Raw genomic sequence first — 19,734 nt, 5'->3', positions numbered from 1 at the left:
TGTACACATATTGACAAAGTGTTTATCAATAGGCTACTTCCCATCAGGGAATCATTAAGTAAATTAAAAGGGAACCTTTAAATTGCTCCGGTCAAGTCAGGATTGCTTGAAGTGTAGTGCCTCTTTTAGAGCCGCCTTGATGTTTATATGCTTGATACGAGGATTTTATGTAAATCTCATGCTCTGTGATGGACCGGCGTCCAGTCCAGTCTGCATCCTGCGCCCTAACCTGTAGTTCGCTGGGATTGGCTCCAACATCCTGTGAGCCTCAACAGGTTGAAATGATTGAAGTTGATAAATGTTTCATGAACCACTTGTTCATTGTTGACAATTATTGATATAATTTATACAACAAACTGAACAAAGAAGGTTTAATTAATTCATCAAGGTTAAATGTAAACTTACAGTGACCACTGATTTAAGTGCTAAAATAAAGGGATGGTTTATATGAAATATCCAACAACAAAAACATTTTCCCACACTCCATCTTCAGCCTTCAGGCCATACTCTCATCAGTAAGGTTTATCCAAATCACTGTCGCCCCCTGCTGGCTGTAAGCAGTAACATCACATCATGCTTCAATTCAGTTGTAGTGTATTTTTGTTCAGTTATTTCTTTGTTGTAAAAATGCCTCTTTGCAATAAATCTCATATATGTAATACTTGAAAGTATTTTTATGTAACAAATATTACTACCAGGGGCGTCACTCTAGGTTTTTTTAGGTTGAAGGGGGGCTTAGCCCCAGGAGATGCACAGGATGTGAGCAAACGTAAAGCGCACGAGCACAAAACTCTACAAACAGAAAAACAAAGACTGAGGAAATATTCATTATTATTTCAATTTTTTTTTTTTAATTTGTGCAACTACAAATAAAGGTTCGCAGAGTAACAGTATGTTTACAGCAGCAAGTTCTCAAACTGGGGTCCCCGGACCCCCAGGAGTTGGCGAGCCATAGCTTGGTGGTTTGTGATTTTTTTTTTTTTTTAAATAAATCAATGATAAATTAATAACCATGCTATATCAGCAAAAATAGTTTATGTCTACATTTGTAGAACAAGTCAATGAAGTGAAAATATAGCTTCAATAAAACTTCTCCTGAGTTAAAAATTATAGAAATTATATTGATATTATTCAAATGTAATTTAATTAGGTTGATTTCTACTCCACAAATCTCAGTTAATTCATATGGCATTTTGGATTAAAAATAGCAGATTGTTGTTTAATGAACACGAGGATTAATGAGCAGGAAAACCGAGACTGGATTTTCAGTGATGTGGTCGTTCTCTTTATGAACCAGTGGGATGGATTCACTGAAGGGCTCTGAACGCTTTGAAGTGAGCTGAGTAACTGACAGAATATTGATCATGACAAACGGTTATATGATTATTCCTTGAAATTAATATTCTGACCACTTTATATTGAATATGCAGACATTTTTTTCATTTAACAAGAATTATTTTTCTTTTTTTTTCTAATAAAACAACACCAAATTATTTAGGGGGGCTTTAGAATATTTTAGGGCCTCACTTCCCTAAAATTGGTCTAACAACGCCACTGCTACAGTTTTGCCACTGTACTTGTGGGATGAGCCCCGCTACTATTTTTGAATTTCGTCAAGAAAAATTTCCACGTTTTCTGTTAATGACAGCCAACCTTTACTTGCTGAGTCCATGACAATTATTTACCTGGTGTTTTTGTTGGAATGTGAATTAATGATTAGAAGCACTGTTTTTACAAAGAAATAATCTAATAGAAATCAAATTTTCTTTCTCACGCATTGACGTGGATGATGTGAGCTCAGGAGAAATGGATGGATCACATGACAAGGGACTGTAACTCACCTGCAGACACGCCCACAGGTACGACTGAAGAAAAACAGGTTGAACAGGATGTAAACTGACAGGAGCATCTGAACTGCACACACTCTAGCTTGCTTTTCTAAGAGACTGGGATTTTCTTCTTTTAAAAATCCTCTCTGAAAATGACCATCAAAAACTTTTTGATTGAATATGACTCCATCAACAGCAGCAACACCTTCACAAACGGAGATGTAATCAACGGGAGGATCATTGTGGAGAACTCGAAGGAGGTAAAGATTCAGTCTCTGGTGTTTATTGCCAAGGGAAAGGCTCGGGTCTCCTGGCACGAGCACCACGGGCACCACGGGCAACACCAAAATCATCGTAAAAGTCATTACTGGGCTGATGAGAAATACTATGAAGTCAAACATCACATCTTGAGAGAGGCGAGACAAGATGGTAAGGTTTCAAATTACTGATATTGTTTGTATAATTCAGTGGTTTTATATTCAAGTTTATTGATGATCAGGTTTTCCTTCTCAGGGACTGAAATCATTGGACCAGGCAGACATGTGTTTCCCTTCACATTCAGGATTCCTGACAAGTGCGTCTTCCTAATTATTCACATTCATGTTTTCTTTCCTTCCTTTCATGGAAACCAGTGTCTGAAAAACAGTTGTGAACACACCTCCTCTTATTGTCACAGGGCCAATATTAACACACAATTCCCACAGTTATTCATTCATTCATTTTCTGCCGCTTCTCCCTTTCGGGGTCGCGGGTGGCTGGAGCCAATCCCAGCTGCTGTGGGCGAAGGCAGGGTACACCCTGGACAGGTCACCAGTCTGTCACAGGGCTGACATATAGAGACAGACAACCATTCACTCACACATTCATACCTAGGGGCAATTTAGGGTGACCAATTAACCTGACATGCATGTTTTTGGACGGTGGGAGGAAGCCGGAGAACCCAGAGGGAACCCACACACACACGGGGAGAACATGCAAACTCCACACAGAAAGGCCCTGAACCCCGGCCGGTATTTGAAACCAAGACCCTCTTGCTGTGAGGCAAGAGCGCTAACCACTGCGCCACCGTGCGGCCTTCCCACAGTTAATGCCTTTCAAATTCCAAGGAATAGTTTTTTTCATTGTGTTTCACAGGAGAATCCCCTCCTCTTTCAAGTCACCTATCGGGAAGATAGTCCACAAGCTGACGGCAGAGCTTCATCAGTCAATGAAGCTAACTAAAACTGCAAAAGTCCATTTTGATTTTGTGTCCAAAGCAGACATGGACATTCCCAACCTTCTGGTAAGAAAAAAACAATGTCATGATTACTTTAAAATAACAAAAATGAATATACTTTTGGGTAAAATATTATGAGTGTGATGTGCTTTTGCAGGATCCTCAGTATGGCTGCAAGGATAAAAACTTCAAGGTTTTTGGTTCTGGAAGTGTTTCTTTGGATGTTTATACCAACAAAATGGGATACAGACAAGGTAATACAGTATAGTTGCTATATAGTTGTAATATTGTGGACTGAAGTTTATTGGACAGTGAAGGTGTTAGGATGAAGGGTTTATTGATGGAACATATTGTAAGCATTGAGTGATCAGCTTTTTAAAAGCTGCCAGAACTGTATTTATTCTCTGTGGTGTGGACTCAACATAGTCGTGATGACATTTCTGAGATTTCTGTCCTCCTCTTCCTTTGTCTTTGTGAAGCACTTTGAACTGCCTCGTGAATGAATGGTGCTCTACAATTAAACCAGCCTTGCCTTTCCTTTAGAGGAAAAATGTGTGTGGAACATTCAATATCATGCTGGAAAAACAAGTCTGAGATGACTGATGATTAGTGTTTTGGGGCATGCCGCTTAATCCTACTTGGGATTAAGAAATCCAATAAGAAATCTGTTATTCTGTGGTCATTGATTGACATGCTCAGCACCGATATTCAGATGGGTAGTTGGATTTGAATAACAGCGAGGAAATGTTGCCTTTCTGTCATTTTGAAATACTAGTGGCATCTGTCAACAAGTAGTCCTCACTGATAAACTAGTTTTTTATTTTCCCACCTTCTTCTGTGAGCACCAGGACTGCAGTGTACAAACAAATTCAGGAGATTAACTTTTTTTTTTTTTTGATATTCAGATCAGCCCGGTATTCCACAAATTAAGATTTACCTGAAATTCAATTACTTGAATATATAAAGCAAATATGCATGTTTTTTGTTTTATTTAAATTACAGTGCTCTTTCTCTTGCCCCAAAGTTACACCAGCTGTGATGTGCCTGTTTCTATAGTCCAGCAGTGTTTCAGTGTTTAATGAGAGCTGCTCCCTTTTTGTTTAGTTTCTGTGTTGACCACAGAAACTAAGTACCACTCAGAAAACCAAGCTGGAATGTTTAGTGATTGTATAATCTGTTAGCATCACATTTTAGATGGGTTTTAAAAGATTTCACTCTCCAGTAAAGAGCTTGGGAATAGCATGTAGCGAAGGTCTCCAAGAACTCCACCACTGAGACATGGAGATGTACATTGTTCTTTTTAGATGAATTTAGTTTATGAATGATTAAGTCATTATTTGTGTATAGCTATCATTATGTATTTTAACATCTTTCATTTCCATTTTACAGGTGAAACTCTCCAAGTCACAGCTGAAATAAAAAACAATGCGAGTCGCTCAGTGAAGCCCAAATTTGAGCTCTATGAGAAAATCAGTTTTTTTGCACAAGGACGAAGGAGAATGTCCACAAATGAGATCCTCAAGGAGAAGGCAGAGGAAATGGAGGCTTCATCTGGCAGCAAAACTGTCACCAAAACGATCACCATCCCGAGAGAGCTACCAGCCTCCATCCTGAACTGCTCCATCATCAAGCGGGAATACAGGCTGAAGGTAAACTGCACCAATCTGGTCAGGTCTGTGGGGCATCAGATATCGTTGATGTTAAGAAAATTATAGTTACTAGATGTAACTACAGTTCTGCGAGTGTGTGCGTGCTCACTTACGGGCTTCGCTATTGGTACCCTCCTTTGGCACTGAGACGCTGAGACGGATCAAAAGAGTTGCCACACCAATCATGCCCGGGAGCTGCCACACCCTGCTCCAAAGATATAAAACCAAGCGGCTCCGTCCAAACTCCCTTCTTCGAATCAGGCCAGGAGAGACGGAAGCAGTCCAGCTGGGCTTGCAGGTCGGTGGGCACGCACACATTCAAAGAACTGTAGTTATGTCTAGTAACTATAATTTCTACTTCGTTTGGTGCTTAGCCCACCTATGGGCTTCGCTATTGGTATCTTACCAAGGTGGAGGCAGTAGGGATAAATGTACCCTCAGCTGGACTGGGTCTCAAGATTGGCGCGGAAGATTAAGCAGGCAGGCTGTACGTCCAGTACTGCCACACCAAGCCCCCAAGACACTGACGTCAAGCACCCTCGCACCGAGGCACTGACCGCACACGTGTCCAAGTAAAAACCATGACACAATGTCAACGGAGCTTGCACACACCAGTCAAGACTTCCCAGAGTCACACCGGCAGGCGGGCAGGACCTACGCTACAGTCTGAATTCCCCCAGGGAAAACAGCAGCTGGCCAGACCAAGAACCAGGCCACTTAAGCGACAGGACCCCTGTCTCCGCTTAAGACCGACATGGCCACAGAATCTGCGCACTTATCCACGAAAATGGATGCAGAAGCCCAAGAAGCACCCTGGCAGATGTCACCCACTGTGACACCTCTGCACAGAGCCACTGAGGCGGCGACACCATGTGTGGAATGGGCGCAAACCACCGCCGACAGCAGGCGGTTCCGTGCCTCATAAGCAGCCGTAATAGCCCTACCAACCCAGCTGGCAAGGTGCTGGGAGGACAGCAGGGCTCCACGCCCCGTGGCTCCACCCCCCTGGCTCCAAACCCCACAAATAGCTGGTCCGTAGTGCAGAAACTAGCTGTACGCTCAACCTAACAACCAGGGTTGGGGTGGGGTTGAAATTCAGCCCGGGAGCTTCGTTTGGAGACATGTTTTAGCTGATAATATGAGGGGGGGGGGGGGGGGGGGGGGGGGGGCTGTGGCGGCTGTGGCCACCGGCCCAGAATAGACCCCACCGGCCCGGAACACACCGGCCGTTCGGGAAACCTCCCGAACCTCCCGATGGCCACCCCGCCCCTGGTATCAATGCAGAGCCTTGACCGGACACAACAAACGCAGCCGCGGATCATCCACTGACGAACCAGGCAAGGTGCAAAGTGCCCTGATGCGGATCACTCTTGAATGAAAATCCAAAGTGATTACCTTGGGATGAAAGGCCAGGTTAGGCCAGAGATGAACCAGTCCACCATCCTGGCTGTAGGACATGCAGGAGGAGTGTTGAGGACCCACAAGTCCAGGATAGGTCTTACTCCTCCCTTTTTCTTGAGAACCAGGAAATAAGGGGAGTAGACGCCTGAGTGCGCCTCCTCCGCGCTCAACTCCGTTATCGCACCCTGGTGCAGGAGTGAGGACACCTCCTCCATAAGTGCGGCTGCCCCTGAGGGATAAGTGAACCACGTGCAGAGGTTTCCATTGAAAGGAGGAGGGCGACATGCAAATTGCAGGGCGTAACCCACCTCAGTCTCCTGGACAGCCAGGGTGAGAGTGGACCCAGCATCTCGCGCCATGCGTGAAAGTGAATTGTAAGTGGTTGTACCACGTTCACATCCAGGAGGCCCGGCCCGCCCGCCCTCTCGGAACAAAGAGGTGGGGGGCCCGTCAGCAGGGAAGCTGGCCGCCCGGCAGTCGAAGCAGGTGGAGGGGGCGTGGTCCCGAGTTGTATTGGGCCATTGACCCTGCTGATAACCCTGGTTGCCGGGAAAACAGCGCCATGCTGTTCCACTGCAGGGATGCCACCAATCTTGGTCCAGGCGCTGTCAAATTCTCCTCCCCTCCATTGCGTGCCTGTCGGAGGAGGGCGGGAGAAAGGCACAGGGGAGGGACGCTCAGCGCTCCTCGCCGAGAGGTGGACAGACAGCACGAGTGGAAAGGCATTATACACTGCCGTGAGGGCCAATCTGGGATGCTTGGGGACAGACGCCGCGTCACCAGGGGCGCCCCTCTTCTGTGTCCCACAAGCGCCGGCGGCCGGGCTCGCTGCCACCGCCGGAGCTGGGGTGAGAGGACCTGCATCAAGCGTGACATGCCTCCGTTGCGTGAGCGCGACGCGTGTGGATATAATGACCCCATCCGGGGGGGCCACCGTCAGTGCAAGGCAGCTCGGCGCTCAGATTCTTCGAGTGGGAGAGCGAGGCAGGCTGGGCAGGAATCCCGCTGGCTTTGGTGCTGCCAGCCGAGGCAGGTGAAGCAGCGCTCGTGGCGGTCTTGTTCCAGCAGCAGTGTGCCGCATCCGCAGCAGTTAAAGGGCCCGACACCGGAAGGCGACTGAGATCAGGCTGGCATGTCCATCTCCACGTCTTCTCTTTGTCTTTGTCTTTGTCTTCAAAGCAATGATCTATCTCAGGCTTAGAAAGAAGAAGGGAGTTTGGGCGGAGCCGCTCGGTTATATACCCTTGGAGCGGGGTGGGGCATGTGCCAGCGCCCGGGCATGATTGGTGCGGCAACTCTTTTGATCTGTCTCAGTGTCTGGCTGGTGCCAAAGGAGGGTACCAATACCGAAGCCCGTAGGTGGGCTAAGCACCACATGAGCTTGGGCAAAGTTGACTTTTGAAATCATCAACAAATTCACAGAGCAGTAATTTTCCTCTTTCAAATATTAAGTACCTTATGAGGGTTAAAGCCTCCTTGTATTTTCCCACAGGTAATCCTGGACATCAAATATGCTGTAGATCCAGAGATTAAACTCCCCATAATCGTCCTACCCAAGATTTCAGGTGAAAAACAACCCACTGCCAACGTTGGATTTGAGTCATTTGGAGGAGCAAATTATCCTGCCTGGAGCAACACACCCCAACAAGCAGCACATGCATTTGTGGATCCGCCACCAGCTTATGGAGCATATCCAATGTACCCCTCACATCCTGATTACAAATCATAGACAAGGACTTACTTTGCTTGCATGCCATTATTTGATGTTTTCAGACTCATGGATATATATATATATATATATATATATATATATATATATATATATATATATATATATATATATATATATATATATATATATATCCCAATCATATCCTTTTCCTGCAGCTTTTATTTGTGGATGTTTGCTTTCTTCATTGTCCATAATACAACTCAGTTGCTGTAAAAAGAAATTGCTGCCATTACAAATAATATGTAAATGTTATATATGAGAAGCTGATTTGCACCTTTGGATTGGCTTATAGATTGCACATTTGTAAAGTGAAAGCTGTCTTTCTTTGTGTTTAACTGCTGCACATAGCCGTTTCTTGCCACAGGCAGACAAGGCGAGTGCCCAGGGCCCCCAAGCCACCGGGAGCTCCAAAGCTGAAAATGTATCCTCATCTGAGGAGAAGTGATTTCACCTGTCTTTATCAGAAGCTATCTCGTGTGACTGTTATGTCACTTATGGGCTTAAATATACAGTATATGTAGAATATAGATAAGAAAAACTGCAGTGGTAAGCTGTGGCTGATGTTTTTGTGTCATTCAATCATTTTTGTTTGTGGGACCACACTGTAAGTGATCCAGCAGGCCGGTGGTAGTTATAAAGGGGATGATTAGGAGCTGTTATCCATTATTCCTGCAAGTGAGCACAGATGAATTTATTGTCGTGGAGAGTGAAAGGATGTGTGCAAGGCATTTGTTATTGATGGTGGCTGGATAGCAGCAAGTTTAATGATGACTTTTTTTTTGCTAATTTATTTTTTTTCCTGCTCACTCCTGCTGCCCAGGACCATTCACTCAGTTTTTTGTTTAGTTTAGTTGTTTTTTTTTTTTTTTTGATGGGGAGTAAATTCTGTCCATTGAGCTGTTGGGGATCAGAAGGATCCAATTACTATATATAAAAAAAAAAAAAAAAATTTGGAGTCTCTACTATAACTACTTTAATCTTCACTGTCCTAACATGAGGACAATGGGCCGACTTTACCTTCGGACATAAAAAGACTCTGGTGCCTTCACACCAAGGAGCTTACCAATGGATGAGTCCATCTCAGCTTCTGCTTCCTCCATGGAAAACATCACAGTAGGATTGAGGGGATCTTCCAAGTATTCCTTCCACCATCCCCAGTCGATTAACATCCCTCATCAAAGTCAACAGGGCCCCGCCTGAGGTGCTGGATGGTTTGCCTCCACAAGTACTTGGGCTGCAGTCCACCTGGTCTGCCCTCACCCATCCACTGTTTCAGGAATACCACAAGTCAACAAGACCCAATAGGTCTCCTTCAACTTGACAGCATCCCTGATTTCTGGTATCCACCACTGGGTTTGGAGATTGCCACCACAGCAGGCACCGGAGACCTTGCAACCACAGCTCCAAGCAGCTGCCCACAATGAAGGTGGAGAACCTGGTCCACTCAGACTCAATGTCCACAGTATCCCTAAGGATCTGAGAGATGCTCTCCTGGAGGTGGGAGGTGAAAACTGTGCTGACAGTGGGCCCAGCTTATGGCAAGAAGTGTAAAAAGTGTGGGAAAGAAAATAATTTTGCTTCAAAGTGCAAGTCAACAGCAGAACAGCAAGAAAAACAGACCAGTCAACACAATCTCAGAATCAAGTGAGGATATCATGACCATAACTGATGAGTGGAAAAGACAACACCAGGTGAAAGAAGTACAACAGCTCTATGAAGGTATGATGCTGAACAAAAAAGTGATCGACTTTCAGATAGACTGTGGCACTACTTGTAATGTGATACGAAAGTACCTGCTAAATCCAGACACACACCTGGAACAGTCAGAGAAAGTACTAGTGATGTACAACAAAACCAGATTGAAACCACTTGAAAAATGTAAAGTCAAGCTCAGAAACCCAAGAAACTATAAACTATACTGACTTGAGTTCCAAGTTGTAGACAAGGATGACAGGCTCCCCTTACTAGGATGACAGGCCAGTGAGACAATGAAGCAATTCAAAGTTCAATATGAGAACATCCTGGCAAATAGACAGCAAGGTGACAAAACAGTGTCCTGAGCAGACACAAGAGAGAAGAGAGGAACTGCTGAACATGGATCGAATAAAGGCTGAGTTTGGAGATGTTTTCACTGGCATTGGCTGTTTGGAAGGAGAGTACAAGGTTGAAATACATAAAAGTGTCCCACAAGTGAAGTTACCCAAGCGCAGAGTGCCGGTCGCTATGATGGCACCAGTAAAAGAAGAGCTAAAGGACTTGGAGAAGAAAGGCATCGTCACACCAGTTGAGTGCAGTACTTGGTGTTGAAAGCTTTAAAAAAAAAAGTTTAAGAACATAGACTGAAGTAGGTGTGTCCTGGTTCTCACCTGTCTTCAGTATTTAAAGTACTGATATTAATGACCTGAGTTTGCATTAGGTGACCTGCCTGCGGTTAGAAAAACTAAACACTTTGCAAATAAAGCCAGTCTTTATGAGCACAGCATATTTTCTTAAGCACTTCCACAGTGCCAAATTCCCCAAAAAATTGATACTTTAAATGTTTATGACAATGCATATCTCTAACTTATTATTTTATTTCAATAACCAGTAGAACAAGATTATGCATTCAAATGTTTTGCAACATTTCATGAATTTACTTAATTTCAGTGTCAAGATTCTTCATAGTGTCCTGGGCTTATAATAAATTCTTCTTTGTCATGTTATTGTTCAAATGAAAAAAAAAGTGTTCGATTTCCTAAGAACAGGAGATGATCTCCAGTGGATAGTATGAGCTCAGGAGGAATGGATGGATCTCATGACGAGGGAATGTGACTCACCTGCAGACACGCCCACAGGTAGGACTGACGAAAAACAGGTTGACCAGGATATAAACTGACAGGAGTATCTACACTTCACACACTCTAACATGCTTTTCTCGGAGACTGGGAGTTTGTTCTTTTAAAAATCCTCCCTGAAAATGACCATCAGAAACTTTTTGATTGAATATGACTCCATCAACAGCAGGAACACCTTCACAAACGGAGATGAAATCAACGGGAGGATCATTGTGGAGAACTCGAAGGAGGTAAAGGTTCAATCTCTGGTGTTTATCGCCAAGGGAAAGGCTCGGGTTATCTGGCATGAGCACTACGGGCAACATCATCACCATGTTTACTGGGCTGATGAGAAATACTATGAAGTCAAACATCACATCTTGAGAGAGGCGAGACAAGACGGTAAGGTATCAAATTACTGATATTAGTCCATGAGCCAAGGCCCCAAAAAGGGTGTGTCGGTACCATTTTGAGGGATTAATTTTCATAGTGATTTTCATGAAGGTGCACATCTCTAGTGCTGGAAAATGTGTGATAGCCTTCAATCCACGGTAGTTTTTAGGAGCTATCATCACTTAAACCAAAGAAAGTCAGCTCGGCCGAGCAAGCTCACAGACCCGGCTTCCGCCTGACATTTTTAGCAATATCTCTGGAACGGAAAGTGTTAGAAACTTACTTCTTTCTATTTCAAAAACTAGACAGTTACAGCTTTACAACAAGCTATCCTGCAGCCTTCTATGCCTTCTGGAAGTTGTACAAAATCCTGGTAAATATCGTTAAAAAATTTTCGAAATCAAAAAAAGTTGATTTTCTTTTTTGATTTTCTATATACGTTAGAAACCAAAGATGATAGATACTTACCGTTTTCTTTGTTGGAATCTATAGCTTTCTAGCTTTCAAACAAGCCCACCCATGGGTTTCTACTCCACCTGGAGGCTACGTAACATTGCGTTAAATTTTTGTCATAAATTGTGAATCTAACCCTCATGTCAAATGCAAGTAAAGGGACAAGAACATCTGATTTATTTTTCTTTTTATATAAATATTTATATATAATATTTATTTATTTATTTATTTCCTTTAATTATATCTAAATTACTTTCAGGGCTATTCCTCTTATTGTCTTTCTGTCTCTGTTTAGTTATATGCTGTCATACCAATGTTCCCCCCTCAGTCCCTGCGCCTTCGGGTCGGGGACAGGTGCCTCACTGTTGTCTCGGCTTATGGGCCGAACAGCAGTGCAGAGTACCCGGCCTTCTTGGAGTCCCTGGGAGGGGTGCTGGACAGTGCTCCGACTGGGGACTCCATGGTTCTACTGGGGGACTTCAACGCCCACGTGGGCAGCGACTGAGACCTGGAAGGGGGTGATTGGATCGCACGGCCTCTCTGATCTGAACCCAAGTGGAGTTCTGTTATTGGACTTCTCTGCTAAGAACAGTTTGTCCATAACTAACACCATGTTCGAGCATAGGGGGGTCTATAAGTGCACTTGGCACCAGGACACCCTAGGTCGGAGGTCGATGATCGACTTTGTTGTCGTGTCATCTGACCTCTGACCTCGTGTCTTGGACACCCGGGTGAAGAGAGGAGCAGAGCTGTTAGCCGATCTCCACCTGGTGGTGAGTTGGATTCGCTGGCGGAGGAGGAAACTGGACAGACTTGGAAGACCCAAACGTGTTCTGAGGGTCTGCTGGGAACGTCTGGTGGAACCCTCTGTCAGCAGGGTTTTCAACTCCCACCTCCAGGAGAGCTTCTCTCATGTCCCGAGGGAGGCTGGGGACATTGAGTCCAAGTGTTCTCCACCAACGTTGTCGAAGCAGCTGCCCGGAGCTGTGGTCGTAAGGTCTCCGGTGCCTGTCGTGGCAGTAACCCCTGAACCCAGTGGTGGACACCGGAAGTAAGGGCTGCCGTCCAGCTGAAGAGGGAGTCCTATCGAGTCCTGCTGGCTCCTGGGACTCCAGAAGCAGCTGACAGGAACCGGCAGGCCAAGCAAACTGCAGCCCGAGTGGTTGTGGAGGCAAAAACTCGGGTCTGGGAGGCCATGGAGGAAGACTATCGGTCGGCCGTGAAGAAATTCTGGCAAACCGTCCGGCGCCTCAGGAGGGGAAAGCAGGTCTCCACTAACACTGTTTACAGTGGAGGAGGAGCTGCTGGGGATATTGTTGGACGGTGGAAGGAATACTTCGAGGACCTCCTCAATCCCGTCGCCATGTCTTCCATGGAGGAAGCAGAGGCTGAGGTCTCAGAGGTGGACTCATCCATCACCCTAGCTGAAGTCACCGAGATGGTTGGTAAGCTCCTCGGTGGCAAGGCACCGGGGGTCGACGAGATTCGCCTTGAGTACCTCAAGTCTCTGGATGTGCAGGGACTGTCTTGGTTGACATGTCTCTGTAACATGGTGTGGCGGTCGGGGACAGAACCTCTGGACTGGAAGACCGGGGTGGTGGTCCCCCTGTTTAAAAAGGGGGACCGGAGGGTGTGCTCCAACTATAGGGGGATCACACTCCTCAGGCTCCCTGGGAAAGTCTATTCCAGGGTACTGGAGAGGAGGATCCGACCGATAGCCGAACCTCGGATTCAGGAGGAACAACACGGTTTTCGTCCTGGTCTTGGAACACTGGACCAGCTCTAGACCCTCCATAGGGGCTCGAGGGCTCGTGGGAGTTGGTGTTCGATCGTGTCCCTTGTGGTGCCTTGTGGGGGGTGCTCCGGGAATATGGAGTCCGGGGCCCCTTGTTAAGGGCCGTCCGGTCTCTGTATGACCGGAGTAGGAGTCTGGTCCGCACTGCCGGCAGTAAGTTGGACCTGTTCCCGGTGCATGTTGGACTCCAGCAGGGCTGCCCTTTGTCACCAGTTCTGTTTATAATCTTCATGGACAGAATTTCTAGGTGCAGCCAGGGGCCGGAGGGGCTCCGGTTTGGGGACCACAGAATTTCATCTTTGCTTTTTGCAGATGATGTTGTCCTGTTGGCTTCATCAAACCCAAACCTACAGCATGCACTGGGGTGGTTCGCAGCCCAGTGTGAAGCGACAGGGATGAGGATCAGCACCTCCAGATCCAAGGCCATGGTCCTCGACCAGAAGAAGGTGGCTTGCCCCTCCAGGTCGGTGGAGAGACTCTGGCCCAAGTGAAGGAGTTTAAGTATCTCAGGGTTTTGTTCACGAGTGAGGGACGGATGGAGGCGGATTGACAGGCGGATCGGTGCAGCGGCTGCAGTGATGCGGTCGTTGTATCGGTCCGTTGTGGTGAAGAGGGAGCTGAGCCGAAAGGCGAAGCTCTTGATTTACCGGTCAATCTACGTTCCCACCCTCATCTATGGTCATGAAGTTTGGGTCATGACCGAAAGGACAAGATCCCGGATACAAGCGGCTGAAATGATCTTCCTCCGTAGGGTGGCTGGGCGCTCCCTTAGAGACAGGGGGAGGAGCTACGTCACCAGGGAGGAGCTCGGAGTAGAGCCGCTACTCCTCCACATCCAGAGGAACCAGCTGAGGTGGCTCAGGCATCTGGTTAGGATGTCTCCTGGACGCCTCCCTAGGGAGGTGTTGCGGGCATGTCCTGCCGAGAGGAGACCCTGGAGAAGACCCAGGACATGCTGGAGAGACTATGTCTCTCGGCTGGCCTGGGAACGCCTTGGGATCCTCCCAGAGGAGCTGGAGGAAGTGTCTGGGGACAGGAAGTCTGGGAAGCAACAGGGAAGCAAATAGACTGAAATGCACAGACATGTGCAGGCAGCCAGACTGTGAAAACCAAGCATGTGCTTCAGACAGTGATGATGTTGACAACGAGAACGGGGATGAAGAAAAAATCGACAGTGATTCCTACTAGATGTGAGAAATGTATGATGTGACCTATCACAAAGCATAGATTACAGTGATCTAAAAATATGCATGTTCTCTAATTTTTTTGGTATCCCTTGTGTAAAGGGTTGAGTTCGCATAATGTCTGAATAAAAAAAAAAAGTCAATTAAATGCTATTGTTCATGTTCCTTTCTCAATAACAGCATTGAAATAATAAATTTTCTGGAAAACTATTCACAATTCATTTATGTATTAAAAAAAAGATAATGTTGGTATTTTTGCACAAATATTATTAATGACAGAATATTTATTATTTTTTTCCTCCTAATTATGTCAATAATCCACAACAACATTTCAAACAAATATGTTTAATAGAAAGAGTAGGCTCATAAGTGTGAAACTTAATTTTGTTTAAGATTCACAATTCATGACAAATTTTCAATGCAATGTAACACAGCCTCCCGGAAGAGTAAGAAGCCATGGGTGGGCTTGTTTGAAAGCTAGAAAGCCATAGATTCCAACAAAGAAAACAGTAAGTGTCTATCATCTTTGGCTTTTAACGTATATAGAAAATAAGAAAAGAAAATCAACTTTTTTTGATTTTTAAAAATTTTGAACAAGAATTACAGGGATTTTCTACAGCTTCCAGAGAGTGTAGAAGGCTGCAGGGCAGCTTGTTGTAAAGCTGTAACTCTCTAGTTTCAGAAATAGAAAGAAATAAGTTTCTGACGCTTTCCGTTCCAGAGATATTGCCAAAAATGTCAGGCGGAAGCTGGGTCCGTGAGCTTGCTCGGCCGAGCTGACTTTCTTTGGTTTAAGTGATGATAGCTCCCAAAAACTACCTTGGATTGAAGGCTATCACACATTTTCCAACATTAGAGATGTGCACCTTCATGAAAATCACTATGAAAATTAATCCCTCAAAATGGTACCGATTTGCCCTCCGGCTCATGTACTATATTGTTTGTATAATTCAGTGGTTTTATATTCAAGTTTATTGATGATCAGGTTTTCCTTCTCAGGGACTGAAATCATTGGACCAGGCAGACATGTGTTTCCCTTCACATTCAGGATTCCTGACAAGTGCGTCTTCCTAATTATTCAGATTCATGTTTTCTTTCCTTCTTTTCATGGAAACCAGTGTTTGAAAAACAATTGTGAACACACCTCCTCTTATTGTCATAGGGCCAATATTAACACACAATTCCCACAGTTAATGTCTTTCAAATTCCAAGGAATAGTTTTTTTTTCATTGTGTTTCATAGGAGAATCCCCTCCTCTTTTAAGTCATCTATCGGGAAGATAGTCCACAAGCTGAAGGCAGAGCTTCATCAGTCAATGAAGTTAACTAAAACTGCAAAAGTCCATTTTGATTTTGTGTCCAAAGCAGACATGGACATTCCCAACCTTCTGGTAAGAAAAAACAATGTCATGATTACTTAAAGTAAAAAAGAAGAAAATTATTTTGGGCAAAAAAATGTCTTAAATATTATGAATGTGATGTGCTTTTGCAGGATCCTCAGTATGGCTGCAAGGATAAAAACTTCAAGGTTTTTGGTTCTGGAAGTGTTTCTTTGGATGTTCATACCAACAAAATGGGATACAGACAAGGTAATTAAGGTCCCATCACACTGCTGTATAGTTGTAAAATTGTGGATTGAAGTTTATTGGACAGTGAAGGTGTCAGGATGAAGGGTTTATTGATGACATATTGTAAACATTGTGTGATCAGCTATTTAAAAGCTGCCAGAACTGCGTTTATTCTCTGTGGTGTGGACTCAACATGGCTGTGACAACATTTCTGAGATTTCTGTCCTCGTTGGTCTGATAAGGTCTCTGTGTTTTCAATAACACGTTACACCACATGCCAGAGACACTCGGGTGAAAAGTGCAAAAGACACTTTAAATGCATTTTCATTAGCTTGACTGCCTTTGTATTTAAATGCTATTTCTTTTTTCCTGAATATCTTGTTTTGTTTGTATGATTTTCATGTAACTTTATGTGTTCCTTTGTCTTTGTGAAGCACTTTGAACTGCCTCGTAGATGAATGGTGCTCTACAAATAAACTAGCCTGGCCTTTCCTTTAGAGGACAAATATGTGTGGAAAATTGAATGTCATGCTGGAGAAACAAGTCTGAGATGACTGATCAGTGTTTTGGGACATGCTGCTTAATCCTACTAGGATTAAGAAATCTGTTATTCTGTGGTCATTGATTGACATGCTCAGCGCCGATGTTTAGATAGCTGCATTGGAACAACAGTGAGGAAATGTTGCCTTTCTGTCATTTTGACATGCTACTGGCATCTGTCAACAAGTAGTCTTCACTGATAAACTGGTTTCTTGTTTTGAGCTCCAGGACTGCATTGTGCAAACAAATCCAGTAGATCAACATTTTTTTTTTTAATATTCAGAACAGCCTAGTATTTCAGAAATTATGATTTTACCTGAAATTCAATTACATGAAAATATAGAGTAAATGTGTTTTTCTTTTTTTGTTTTCTTTAAATTACAGTGCTCTTTCTCTTGCCGCAAAGTTACACCAGCTGTGATGTGTTTCTACAGTCCAGCAGTGTTTCAGTGTTTAATGAGAGCTGCTCCCTTTTCTTTAGTTTCTGTGTTGACTTTTATTACGTACCACTCAGAAAACCAAACTGGAATGTGTACTGATTGCATAATCTATTAACATCAAATTTTAGATGGGTTTTAAAAGATTTAAACACTTTACTTTCCAGTAAAGAGCTTGGGAATGGCATGTAGCGGAGGTCTGCAAACCAAGAATTGCACCTCTGAGACATGGAGATGTGTGTTTATCTTATTAGTTGAATTTAGTTTATGAATGATTGTAAAGTTATTATTTGCATTTTTATTATTTGCAAACTATGCATTTTAACATCTTTCATTTCCATTTTAAAGGTGAAACTCTCCAAGTCACAGCTGAAATCAAAAACAACGCGAGTCGCTCAGTGAAGCCCAAATTTGAGCTCTATGAGAAGATCAGTTTTTTCGCACAAGGACGAAGGAGATTGTCCACAAATAAGATCCTCAAGGAGAAGGCCGAGGCTGTGGAGGCTTCATCTGGCAGCAAAACTGTCACCAAAACGATCACCATCCCGAGAGAGCTACCAGCCTCCATCCTGAACTGCTCCATCATCAAGCGGGAATACAGGCTGAAGGTAACTGCACGCCACTCTGGTTGGGACTGTGGGAAGTTTCTCTCTTTCTTCGCTTTAGAACAATTAAGGTAGATCAAAAACTACCTCAAGTAAATCTTATTTGCATGTCTTTATTTCTGTAAGGCAGTGCACATTTATTTATGTACAGCACCACTCAGACACAATACAGTCTGCATGTTTCATGTTCTACAAGTAAATCTGAGCTGTATTTATTCAAAGTTTTATAGACAATATTTTAGTCAGTGCTTTGTTTTCAAGTTTAGAATGGAATGAATAGGAAATAGTTTATGATTTGTAGCCTAATATGTTGCTACAGATGCATACAGTGTGTTTTTTTCCCTTTTCATGGGTCCTGCATTAAAATATGGTGTCAATTTTTCATAATTTTTCAGATATTGTGAACTTCTGCAGACTACTGTATACAAGAGATGCTTTTTTGAGGCAAAGCAGAAAAACACATCAGTGTTGATGTTAAGAAATGTTGCTTTTCATTGTTTAAAATCCCATAATGGTGGTTTTTTGTTTTGTTCATTTATTTTTTTTTACTTTGAAGAATCTTGGGCAAAGTTGACTTTTGAAATCATCAACAAATTCACAGAGCAGTAATTTTCCTCTTTCAAATATTAAGTACCTTATGAGGGTTAAAGCCTCCCTGTATTTTCCCACAGGTAATCCTGGACATCAAATATGCTCAAGATCCAGAGATTAAACTCCCCATAATCGTCCTACCCAAGATTTCAGGTGAAAAACAACCTACTGCCAACGCTGGATTTGAATCATTTGGAGGAGCAAATTATCCAGCCTGGAGCAACACACCCCAACAAGCAGCACATGCATTTGTGGATCCGCCACCGCCTTATGGAGCATATCCAATGTACCCCTCACGTCCTGATTACAAATCATAGACATGGACTTACTTTGCATGCCATTATTTGATGTTTTCAGACTCCTTACGGATATATATGTATCATACATCGCAAAACAATCATATCCTTTTCCTGCAGATTTTATTTGTGGATGTTTGCTTTCTTCATTGTCCATAATACAATTCAGTTGCTGAAAATGAAGTTGCTGCCATTACAAATAATATGTAAATGTTATGTATGGGGAGCTGATTTGCACTTTTGGATTGGCTTAGGGACTGCACATTTGTAAAGTGAAAGTTTTGTGTTTAACTGCTGCACATAGCCGTTTCTTGCCACAGGCAGACAAGGCGAGTGCCCAGGGCCCCCAAGCCACCGGGAGCTCCAAAGCTGAAAATGTATCCTCATCTGAGGAGAAATGATTTCACCTGTCTTTATCAGAAGCTATCTCGTGTGATTGTAATATCCCTTATGTGCTTAAATATATATGCAGAATATAAATAAGAAAAACTGCAGTGGTAAGCTGTGGTTGGTGTTTTTGTGTCATTCAGTCATACAGTATTTGTTTGTGGGACCACACTGTAAGTGACCCAGCAGGCCGGTGGTAGTTATAAAGGGGATGATTAGGAGCTGTTATCCATTATTCCTGCAAGCGAGCACAGATTAATTTATTGTCGTGGGAAGTGAAAGGATTTGTGCAAGGCATTTGTTATTGATGGTGGCTGGATAGCAGCAAGTTTAATGATGACTTTTTTTTTTTTTTTTTTTGCTAATTTAGGTGTACTGCTAACTCCTGCTGCCCAGGGCGATAATGAATTCTGCCTGTTGGGAATCAGAAGGGCCCAGTAACTATAAAAACAAAATTTGGACTTTCTACAATAACTAGTTTAACTTTCACTGTCCTCATATGAGGACAATGGGTCGGCTTTACCATCGGACTTAAAAAGACTCTCATCCACCGCTGATGTCTTCACACGGAGGAGCTTACCAACCACCTTGGTGACTTTGGCTTGGGTGATGGATGAGTCCACTTCAGCCTCTGCTACCTCCACTGAAGACATCACAGTAGGATTGAGGAGATCTTTGAAGTATTCCTTCCACCATCATCCCCAGTCGATTAAAGGAATACACCAAAGATTTTGGACCCACACCCTATCCCGATCATTTACAAAGTGAAATAAGCTCATAAATACCTTTTTTGTGTTTGTTTGTCCAGCGGCTGGCTCCCAGCTGTGAGCATCGTAGTTAGCTTAG

At 43.8% G+C, this 19,734-nt stretch overlaps 2 protein-coding genes across 2 annotated transcripts; both read left to right on the top strand.

The window, feature by feature from the left end:
* Window positions 1–1,908: 1,908 nt before the first annotated feature.
* LOC115398695 (arrestin domain-containing protein 3-like) lies at window positions 1,909–8,784 on the top strand. The gene is made up of 7 exons (XM_030105601.1): window positions 1,909–2,258; window positions 2,343–2,403; window positions 2,964–3,111; window positions 3,203–3,299; window positions 4,435–4,694; window positions 7,588–7,876; window positions 7,937–8,784. The coding sequence occupies exons 1-6, from the start codon at window positions 1,982–1,984 to the stop codon at window positions 7,822–7,824; spliced, it is 1,080 nt and encodes a 359-aa protein (XP_029961461.1). The 5' UTR covers window positions 1,909–1,981; the 3' UTR covers window positions 7,825–7,876; window positions 7,937–8,784.
* Window positions 8,785–10,684: 1,900 nt separating this feature from the next.
* On the top strand, window positions 10,685–19,002 carry LOC115398696 (arrestin domain-containing protein 3-like). The gene is made up of 6 exons (XM_030105602.1): window positions 10,685–11,042; window positions 15,465–15,525; window positions 15,708–15,855; window positions 15,957–16,053; window positions 17,358–17,617; window positions 18,286–19,002. The coding sequence occupies exons 1-6, from the start codon at window positions 10,784–10,786 to the stop codon at window positions 18,520–18,522; spliced, it is 1,062 nt and encodes a 353-aa protein (XP_029961462.1). The 5' UTR covers window positions 10,685–10,783; the 3' UTR covers window positions 18,523–19,002.
* Window positions 19,003–19,734: the final 732 nt, after the last annotated feature.

Source organism: Salarias fasciatus, chromosome 12 (genome assembly GCF_902148845.1).
Source record: "Salarias fasciatus chromosome 12, fSalaFa1.1, whole genome shotgun sequence".
Classification (NCBI taxonomy): domain Eukaryota; kingdom Metazoa; phylum Chordata; class Actinopteri; order Blenniiformes; family Blenniidae; genus Salarias; species Salarias fasciatus.
This window is presented reverse-complemented; position numbering and strand designations above follow the sequence as displayed.

Coding starts and splice junctions, on each gene's coding strand:
- LOC115398695 (XM_030105601.1), top strand. CDS start 1,982: ATGACCATCAAAAACTTTTTGATTGAATATGACTCCATCAACAGCAGC. Junction 2,259..2,342: donor GAGAGAGGCGAGACAAGATG/GTAAGGTTTCAA, acceptor TTTCCTTCTCAG/GGACTGAAATCATTGGACCA. Junction 3,300..4,434: donor CAAAATGGGATACAGACAAG/GTAATACAGTAT, acceptor TCCATTTTACAG/GTGAAACTCTCCAAGTCACA.
- LOC115398696 (XM_030105602.1), top strand. CDS start 10,784: ATGACCATCAGAAACTTTTTGATTGAATATGACTCCATCAACAGCAGG. Junction 15,856..15,956: donor TGGACATTCCCAACCTTCTG/GTAAGAAAAAAC, acceptor GTGCTTTTGCAG/GATCCTCAGTATGGCTGCAA. Junction 16,054..17,357: donor CAAAATGGGATACAGACAAG/GTAATTAAGGTC, acceptor TCCATTTTAAAG/GTGAAACTCTCCAAGTCACA.